The sequence below is a fragment of the Talpa occidentalis genome, unplaced genomic scaffold (genome assembly GCF_014898055.3).
Source record: "Talpa occidentalis isolate TD23 unplaced genomic scaffold, MPIMG_talOcc4v2.1 talOcc4.4, whole genome shotgun sequence".
In the NCBI taxonomy this organism is placed as follows: domain Eukaryota; kingdom Metazoa; phylum Chordata; class Mammalia; order Eulipotyphla; family Talpidae; genus Talpa; species Talpa occidentalis.
In genome coordinates, this window is record NW_023604295.1 from 44,656,807 (window position 1) to 44,667,109 (window position 10,303).

Consider the following 10,303-nt stretch of genomic DNA (forward strand, 5'->3'; position numbering starts at 1 on the left):
CTTGATCAGTATCAATTAGGGAAGTAATAATTCTTTACAGGAACTGTTTGCTTACCTATCCTTGGAATTGAATTTGGGAATGTCTACAAGTGTACTGCTAAAACACAGATCATGAGCAGAGGGGACTATGGCGATGGTTCACAGGTGAACTGGTGGTGGGAATTTTATAGGGACTACATCTGAGAGGAGAAAGCATACACTGTACAAAAATGAAAAACGATGTAAATAATAATAATGATATAAATAATAATATTGAAATAGAAAAAACAGATCAACTTTGTTTAAAAAATAGCATTTCAAAGATTCTAAGAACTACACGTTTTTCATGTATTATGAGATTTAATTAAGATTTTAATTAATATTAATTTTAATTAACTTTAATCTTAATGAAGATTTTAATGGCTATGTGAGAATTTGCATGCCTACACTTACAGCTTTCAAAAACTTGACAATTCTTCTGCAAAATTTGAATAACTGGACTCACTACACATCATCTCCAAGATGACCAGTATTACTAGTCAGATTTCCAATGAAGAAAAAAAAATAAATACATTGACATCAACTTACAACTGTTATGATTTGCTAAAATTTTAGATTAGCAGGTATTATGCCAGATGAGTATTGAAAATCAGGCTACTAGATATTTACCTTTTCTGTCAAAAAATTCAATCAGAGCTGAATTCTCTTCAGGAAAACATTCAACTCTGGCAACTCTTCCCCCTCCATTACGAGGATTTTTGAATAAACAATTTAAATCATAGTCATCAACATCAGGAGGCAGGTTTTCTACTCTTATTGTTTTTGTCACTTCAAGTAGTCTTGGAAAGAGCTGAAGTTGTCTCGTGGTCTGGTTCTTGGCACAATCAGCAACAAATTTCATGACATCTACAAAACAAAGTAATTAATTGAATCAATGAGTATCACAAAATTCTGATTTTTTGTTACCCAGAAGAAATGGATTGCATATTAATTAAGGTAAAGAAGCCAAGAACTTCGTATCTGGATGCATGATTTTAGTGACTATGTGAGAATTTAGAGGCCTACTCTTGCCAGTCTCTCCCTGAAGCCCATGCAATGTCATAACTGGATTAATGCCCTTAACTGTGTCCCTGTCTCCAGTCACAGCCCTCTCCAACCTTCCTAGATATCCCACCCCTGTGCTCTCACTACAAGTATTCTCATCTCCCTCCTTTCTCAAGTCATTCAGTGGCTCCCTGCTCCCAGCAGAAAAGAGTTTATAATCACTACCTAGGCTTACAGTCCTCTTGGCTATTTGACTCCAAACTAATTTCTAAATATCACGTATGATATTTTTTTTTCACCTTCTTCCTATTCCTCCTCAGGACTCAGAAAAATCTTTCAAATTGATAAAAATGGATAGTGGACCTATGATATCCCAGAAGTGTTCTTGTTAGGAGTTGAAAATACAAAAATAAACATAACACATCCTTGTAAGTTCATCATCCAAGAAGCAGGAAATCTTAAAATGAAACAAATTGCCTGTTGCAGAACCAAATGAGGAGGGAAGGTTAATACTGGGAACTGGATTATCAAGGATTCCCAGAGTAAGTGACCTGGCTGTTGGAGGATGAAGAGGCATTGAACAGTAATGAGGAGAGGAAACATGCAGGCAGAGGGCACAACAGTGGCATGAAACACAGTGTATTTGGGGCCTGATTGGTGCTGGGGGAATATAAATGTCATAGAAGGGAGTAGGCAGGGCTAAACTAAGCCACCGTGTTGGGTTCCCCGTACTCCCTCTCCCCACAGCCTGTTCCCTGCTAAGGGAAGCCGCTCCTCCTGCACCTTACATGTGAGCTCCTCAGGAACAGGAATTTATCATCTCTGTAACCTCAGCACCTAGACAAGTGCCTGGCACACAAGAGGTGCTCACGATTTTTGATTAAAGATCAAAAGCAGGTTCAAATATTAATAATCATAAATTTGAAATAGGAATAGCTCCCTTTCTTGAATCCTTACTATGTCTCAGGTACTAGGTGAAGAGCTTTCAAACCACCTCATTTAATTCTTACAGAAACTGGGCTAGGTAAGTATTATTACCTATTATTTCCTCATTTTACAAGTGAGGAAAGTAAAGCACAAGCTCAGATATTAGTTAAATGGCAGAGTTAGCATTTTGATTCTATGATTGTGGCCTTCACTAACCAGTCCACTGCCATGGCCTTGGGACAGCAAGACTCGGAACTGGAAAATGTCTTCGTCTTTCTGGAGACAGCTCTTCCAATCTCAGGGACTGTCCACAGACTCCAGACAGTGACCTTAAGAGCACTCGTTTTCTGTATTCTAAGCTCTTACTCATCTCTGTGCATGCATGACCTCAGAAGTACTAAGGGAAAGCACAGTAGAGGGGATAAGAGAACCAACTGGAGCAAGGGGTCCTTGGGTTCAAGTCCAGCCCTTCCACTTATTAGTGCCTCTTCTCCTCCATTTTAAAATGAGGGATAATACTACTATCCTCCAAAGTTGTTGAAAGGAAAAATAAATACATGCAAGGAGCTTTGAATGGCACATGAGAACACCATATGAATGTTTGTGCTATTATTATTATTACTTCCCAGTAGTATTTTTATTATTACATCCAGTAAGACAGAGGATGGTTTGAAAACACAGTTCGATATTTACTTCTCCAAGTGAGGTAACACCTGTGAAAATGCTGACTCCTCGGCTTTGAACCAAGTTAATAACCTTAGACTTCAGATTTGTTTGGATGTGTTCTCTTTTTCTGTCTGTTTCTGTCTTTCTCAGCTGTTGTCTCTTTCTCTATCACATGCACACACAGATGCTCATACAATAAAGTTCAATCTATTAAACATGCCAGGTTTTCTTTACAAAACAAATTTGCTTCTCAGGCCTCCCCAGTGGCACAGCAGATTGAGCGCTGCACTGTGAAGCTGTCCGAAGCCTCCGCAGCGCAGGTTCGATTCCCAGACAGCTGGCGAGAATCCCACATGGTGCTACAGACCTCTCCTGTCACACCTGCTGCTCCCCTCAGCAGTGTATTTCAGTCCATCTGCCTGTTCTGCTCCCTGCTCTGTCTCTGGTGAATCCTCTCACCCTCCCACGCCTCTGCCCTGTACCCCAGCTCTTGCATAAAAATAAATAAATCTTTAAAAAAACAAAAACAAATTTGCTTCTCTTTCACGAGTCTCCGGTCAACAACTATTAGAGTCAAACTTTCAGAGATATTCCTTCAACAAGTCTCCCAAATCCCAAAGTGTATACAAGGAAGACTGCAGGCAAACAAAGCATCACTTAATCTTACCTATGTGTTTTTGAAAGGTAACTACGGCAACATCAAAATCTCGAATTATTTCCACTTCAAAGTCATCACTGGACAAACCACTTGTGTTCTCCACTAACAAGATTAACATCAACTCAGTCACATTTTCCTTGAGATTTTCAAGTGCAACCAAAGAAGAAATGCTTTCGTGTTCTGCTCGGATATCTTCCATTTCTTCTGATCTTCTGTTTAGAGAGGGTTTTGTATCCAGTTCTTCTGACAATAAAAAATAATTTGCCAAATGTTATAATTTACCTACCATGGTTTTAACAATATAAATGACCACAAGACAATGTCTTCTTTCCCTTTTAATCTTTTGGCTAACTCAAATAAATAAAAACAGACCTCAGAAGACCTTTTGCTTAAGTTAATAAAAATAAAATATTACATTTAAGTATTTTGTATTTGTATATTTGTATCTGTGTCATTTCCCAAGTCTAGAATTTATTTATTTATGTATTTATTTTTAAAGATTTATTTATTTATTTATAGAACGGGGTACAGGCCAGATTTGCGGGAGTGTGAGAGGACTCACCAGAGACAGAGCAGGGAACAGAACAGGCAGACTGACTGACACACACTGCTGAGGAGAGTAGCAGGTGAGACAGGAAAGGTCTGTGGCGCCATGTGGGACGCTTGCTGGCCGGCCGGGATCCAACCAGAGTTGCAGAGGCTGCGGACAGCTTCACAGTGCTGCGCTCAACCACCTGCGCCACCAGGGGAGGCCCCCATGTCTAGAATTTAATCAAGTCTGTGTTTCTTCGCTTTTCCTAGATTTTATTCTAACTCTATTTTAACTGCTTTGTTAGCACCATCTCAGATTTGCTTAAAACCTCAAATATATTCTCGAACAGCCATCCAACCCCACAACAATAGGCTTCTCATTGTCCTGGAAATTTTGGAACCATTTACTAACCTTTCTAAATTGACCCAGTTCCAGTGATAGCAATCGGATAGGAAGTTGGGTGGTCTCAAACAAGATACTTTAGTTGGCCCCCTTTCAGAGAGGAAGAGGAGGCCCTCTGTTTAAAGTTTTTCCACACTAAATCCTGAAAATCGCCCTACGGTTAGGACTCTTAAAATAAATCAGAATGTTGTAGACAGTTTTCCAAATCGAGCAAAATGAGGATGAAATGTAGATCCTTAAAAATCCCATAACTCAAGCATGAGGAGAGCAGATGCTGCACCGTGATACACTGGGCAGAGATGAAACCCAGAGCACAAAGATGGGCAAGCACTTAGCAGAGCAAGGAAAGGACAGGATAGGCCCACACCTTCACCAGGGATGTGAGTCCTGAGCCAATCCTGGCAGGCCAGGCTGCAGTGGACTGCGCCTGACAGTGAAAAAAGTAATTATAAGAACCAGGAGTGCATAAAGAGTCAATGGCAAAGACATCAAACTCTACCTTATAAAGTCAAGAAGAGAGTACTGGCCATGGCTATGCCCTTTTAAAAGAAAGCAAAGCTGCCTCAGGAGGGAGACATTACCTGGTTCTCTGACATGGACTTTGGTCTTGGATTCCTGAAACCCAAACAATAAAGTAGCATGAATGAATTAGCAATCATTTCTTTGCATTGACAAAGTACCTCTGGGAGTGGCTGGAGACATAGGGCTTAGAGAGAAGACAATGAGAGGCTGAGGTGATGCTGCTGGGGTACCTCGGGCGTTCGGCGCATCCGCTCAGTCAGCACAACTGGTACAAACAAGTCGCAAATAATAGAAACCCCAATGAACCAGCATTTGGGGTGTGAGGTAAGATCTAGATCAGAGTAACAATTTAGCTTATGCTCGTTTCTGCACTTAACATTCCCTGAGTGGTCACTGTGAGCAAGCACTGCGCCTCCTGCGTGACAGGAGTTGTCCCGTTTCATCCTCACCCCCAACCACCCCACATGGGGACACCATTACAGCTGAGGACATTACATACTCAGGACATGCAGTATGGATCACAGTGCCCTCAAAACAATGTCAAAACAAAGCAAAGTAACTAAGTTCCAGGTTATAAAGCACCCAAGACAGACCCCAACCAACATTATTGTAACCTCCAAATCTTGGCTTTTCTGAAAGTGTCAAAAATCGAATAAAAAGTGCCTTCTCCTTCATTATTCCATGCTACGCTTCACCAACATCATCCCCTCTATCTTGTAAGTTACTTTTCTCTCTCCAGTTTGATTCATACTTCCCGCTATTTTCTGCCCTGGGATCCCATCCCACACACATAGGCAGAACACCTTACTTCTCTTTTAGTCACACCTTACTTACTCTTTTTGGAACTTCCCCCTGAAAAACATGGCCTTTATCTGGGGCTGTGGGCATCTTGACAGTCAAGTTGAATGTTCCTTTTTGTGACCATACTAACTTGTGGTCCTCTCTCTGCAGTACTCTTTGTTGAACTGAAATATGAGAAGAAAAAAACACAATTGTCAACTAATCTTCATTCACAAAGTTATTTGTAGACAAAGCCTCAGATAAATAAGCAAAGAGAAGCAAGTCTTTATTTAGAGAAAAAAGAACAGAAGCAAAACTCCAAGGCAGCAGCGCCAAGGAGGTGTAAAAGAAGCCATCTGGGCCTGTGTCTAGGGGATATTTAAACCTTTTCTTTCTATTCTAAAATGTGATCATGCTGTTATAGGGCAGCCCCGATATTGAGCGGGTTGCCTGGCTGTGGGTCCTCACCCGCGCGCTTAGAAGGGACTTATTAATACTCCGCTACAGGCACACACAAAAGGTTAATAAAAGGTTTATCTACAAGGGAAAAGGAAATAAAGAAAATGTACAACTCAGGGAGAAAATAGGGAAATAAAGTCTTTAATGCGTCCTACCCAATCCGCCGACCAGGAAACCCAAAGGCACTCTCAGAGCTGGCGGATGCTGCGAGCTGGCAGAGAGCCAAAATGCGGGACCCCTCCAAAGCCCACAAGTCTGCCTTATATCAACCTGGCTGCTTAACCCCACCCTCAGGTCCCAGCCACCTTCCCTTTGGTGGTGATGGGATTTGGAGTTCCCAGTATCTTTGGCTTTGGCCTGGGGTGGGGGTGGAGTCCACAAAGCCTGTATGGAATTAGCTTTAGGACATGCTTTTCCCCCCTAACAATCCTACTTTGTGATTGGTTCTTTCTCCTAGTGGCTATACTCCTGCAGGCAGATGTGCCCATTTTCCTAGCTCTCATCTTAGAGTTTCTCCTTTACCTCCCCTGTGCAAGTTCTCTTAAAATTTACTGCCCCCATTAGCCCTCCTGGATTTCTAACCTCATCTCTGGGAGCTCTGGTGAAACCTTTCCCAGAGTGAACCCAAGGACCCTGCCCTCCAAACCCACAGACTCCAAAAATCGATAACACAAGCATGGTGGCTTAACTCCACCTTTAGTTCCCAGCAACCCTCCTTCAGGAAGTCAAGAGTCATAGCCCATTCAAGGCATTAATGGGATTTACAATCCTGGGTGCCTGGGATCTCTTTGGCATGGAGGTGGGGGTAGAGTCCGTAAAACATCATGGGTGGAGTTCATTCAGGATTTAATGTTCCCCCAGTATTTGTTTAGTTACTATAGGTAAAATCTGTCTAATAGCCAGCAGATTTAAGAGGCTACATGGTTTATCTTGCTGTTCTTAGACAATTAAAGAACACATTGAAATTAGACTTATTTTCTAAACAATGAATTCTACCATGATTATCTTAGGAAAGGGGATAATTGTAGAGAAAATAATTAACTTTGCACCTTTGTAGCTATTATAATAGATACTAATTCTGTTGAGTTCTATTATACTCCTATGAACATGGACTGGATCTTGAATTTTTCTAATTTCCTCAAATATTTGGTAAAAACCCCGTAACATTTCAATTTTTTTCTTGTGTAGTGTGGGGTAACATTACTAAGGTTAAAAACTAAGCCCCCACTCCTTGCCCAGCAGGCAAGTTTGAGAGGCTTGACTAGATAAAGGGAAGAGATAAAGTTGCTAAGGGAAATGGGCCCTACCCATTACCTTGACAATGAAAGCAGAAGCTGGGAGCTGGGCCAGGTGGGTCTGCATTCGATATCAAAGGTCAATGCTGACACCCCACACATTCCAGTAAATGACAAAAGAAAGCCTAGTGTTTTTCTGGGCTCACGGAGGTTCTGCCACTTCTCTTAGCAGTGTATTTCCATAAATCTACATTTTTTTTTCCCCACTGCATCTGGTGAATTTCACCCCTTCGCCCCCAGGCTCACCCTGATCTCTCTTCCCACTATATCCCACCTTCCTGGTTGGAATCATGGAGCTGGAGATACTTGATTGGGCAAGTTCATATGATCAATAGACCCTAACCACTGCTCACTCTCCTGTGGGGCATGAAGGATGTTCAAAATAAAATTGTTAGGGGGAAAGGATGTCCTGAGATAATCTCATACAGGCTTTGTGGACTCCACCCCCACTCCAGACTAAAGCCATCAGGACATTGGGAAAGACAAATCCCATCACCACCAAGGGGAGGGTGGCTGGGACCTGAGGGTGGAGTTGGGCAGCCAGGTTGGATATAAAAACCAAACACGTGGGCCTTGCTCGCTCTCTGGCTCGCGATCGCTCGCCTCCTGGCTTCACCGCTCCTGGCTGGCGGCCAGCTCTCAGAGCGCCATTTTGGGATTCCTGATCGGCGGATCGGGTAGGACTCATTTAAAACTTTGTCTCCCACTTTTCTCCCAGAGCTGTACATTTCCTCATTTCCCTTTCCCTTGTAAATAAACCTTTTATTAACCTTTCACGTGTGCCTGCAGTAGAGCACTGATAAGTCCTTTTAAGCGCGCGGGTGAGGACCCACAGTCAGGCACCCCGTTTTGTATCGGGGTTGCTCTACAACAAAATCAACAATCTTCCCAAGATATATTTTTGTGAAACACTGGATCCAACAAGATTTCTGAATGCACAATGCTGCCACCTGACAGTGATTTTGCTGTTTATTGTAATTTTTGTTTATAAAAATAGTGGTTGTGTTATAGGGCAGCCCCGATATTGAACGGGACATCCTTTTTCCCCTAACAGTTGTGTTTCATTGGCTGTATCTTGCTGAGTGCTGTGGACATCAGCAGAGTATTTTTCTCAATAGAAGCACTCCCCACCCCCTCTTTATATATGATAATCCTTTCCAGATCCCACATGTTCCTGCTGTCCAGTCTGCAGACCTTGCCAATGCAGAGATAAGCGGAGAGCTGCTAATCAACAAAACTGCTGGGGTCCAAACTTGGGGCTCGTTCCCTGAGGAAGTCTCCAGATTCTGCAAGCACGCAGCGCTCTCGGGCCTGAAGGGTCATCCCCAGGATCTTGCCCATCAGGAACTGAATTCACCCCCAGGCTTAGATGTTTTTCTTTGAGTCCCTGGAATCTTTTCTCTCTCCTTGTGTTCGTTCCCATAAAACTCTGGAGTTCTAGAAATGTTGCTACTTTTCCGGGCAAATGGCGGGCGGGGAGGGGGAGGGGGTTGATCCTATTTGTGAGTGCTCACCCAAGCACGAAAGAATGAGAAAAGAGAGAGTTAAGAGTAGTGTGCTGGCGGCAGAGACCGCAGAGCAGAGACCAAGGTGTTAGGGGGAAAGGATGTCCTGAGCTAATCCCATACAGGCTTTGTGGACCCCACCCCCACTCCAGACTAAAGCCATCAAGACATTGGGAAAGACAAATCCCATCACCACCAAGGGAGGGTGGCTGGCACCTGAGGGTGGAGTTGGGCAGCCAGGTTGGATATAAAAACCAAACACGTGGGCCTTGGGCTCTTTTTGGCTCGCTCTCGCTCGCCTCCTGGCTTTACGGCTCCTGGCTGGCGGCCAACTCTGAGAACGCCATTTTGGGATTCCTGATTGGCGGATCGGGTAGGACTCATTTAAAACTTTGTCTCCCACTTTTTTTCCAGAGCTGTACATTTTCTCATTTCCCCTTCCCTTGTAAATAAACCTTTTATTAACCTTTCGCGTGTGCCTGCAGTAGAGCACTGATAAGTCCTTTTAAGCGCGCGGGTGAGGACCCACAGTCAGGCACCCTGTTTTGTATCGGGGTTGCTCTGCAACAAAGGTGCAACCCAAAAACCAAGAAAAGAGCTTCCCACCTGCGTGCATTTTCTCTGAGGTCAAAGGCGAGTTCTGCTCTTCCCCAGCTTCCCACAAACCCCCCTTTGAGGAAGGCAGGAGGTGGAGTTAGGAAAGTTTTCCTTTTTCAATAGAATGGCTATGAGCCCCACCCACGGGCTCAGAGCTTACTCTGCCCCAATCCCCTCAAAATTTAACAAGATAGGGTCTCCCTTGGTGGCGCAGCGGTTGAGCGCTGGGTTGCGAGGCTCCCCGCAGCCTTTGCAGCGCCAGTTCGAGCCCCGGCCAACAGTGAAGGTCCCACAAAAAAAAAAAAAAAAAATTAGTAAGAGAAAAACCACAAAGGACTGCAGCTCTGCTTCAAAGGCAATGTGTTGCCTTGACAAATTATGTGGGTAAATCAGTTATCAGTCACTACTTTTCTGTTTTACCACGTTGTTGAATTAATTCACTCGGGGGTTCTGCCGCCACCTCCAAGCCTAGCCGGAGGAGCTATGGGAAGCGCGGGGCAAGACCAGCCGCAGCACCGCCCGGGGCAAAGCAAACACGGCGCTGCGCCGCCCTGGGTCCTTTTCGTTTGCCACCCTCCCCGCCACCCCCAGGTCCTCCCCGCCCACCGCCCACCGCTGGCCTACGATTCTCTAGAGGCTGCCGCAGCCCCAAGCGTCCCCTGTAAATTTCTCCAGTTGTCCCTTCCAGACACACCCCCGGTGCCCCTCACCATCCTCCTGGGAGAAGTACACCAAGAAGCGAGGTGGGCTCCCAGCCTCCTGGCAGACTTCGCATTCCCCGCCTCCCGACCGTTTCTGGCTCTGGAAGTACACCTGCAACCTGGTGCTCAAGTTCTTGGGGGGGTCCAGGCCCCAGGACCCCTCTATCAGCAGCGGAAAGGAAACCGATGCAGCCATTCTTCTGCTGAGCATGCAGGTCCGGCTCTGCCAGCCCCAC

The 10,303-nt window shown here is 44.3% G+C and overlaps 1 protein-coding gene across 4 annotated transcripts in view; it reads right to left on the reverse strand.

Annotated features, from left to right (window-relative positions):
* PARP14 (poly(ADP-ribose) polymerase family member 14) overlaps positions 1–10,303 on the reverse strand; it is a 42,030-nt gene extending 31,727 nt beyond the window's left edge. The window contains exons 1-5 of one of the 4 annotated variants that reach the window (XM_054700514.1): positions 10,077–10,303; positions 5,565–5,695; positions 4,790–4,823; positions 3,284–3,514; positions 649–885 (exon numbers count right to left, since the gene is read on the reverse strand). In XM_054700514.1, the coding sequence (XP_054556489.1) occupies positions 649–885; positions 3,284–3,514; positions 4,790–4,823; positions 5,565–5,695; positions 10,077–10,278 (835 nt within the window). In that variant the 5' untranslated portion in view covers positions 10,279–10,303. Of the gene's footprint in view, positions 1–648; positions 886–3,283; positions 3,518–4,789; positions 4,824–5,564; positions 5,696–6,124; positions 6,196–9,375; positions 9,479–10,076 lie in introns of those variants that run through there. The other 3 variants (XM_054700513.1, XM_054700515.1, XM_054700516.1) reach the window with 3 other exon arrangements.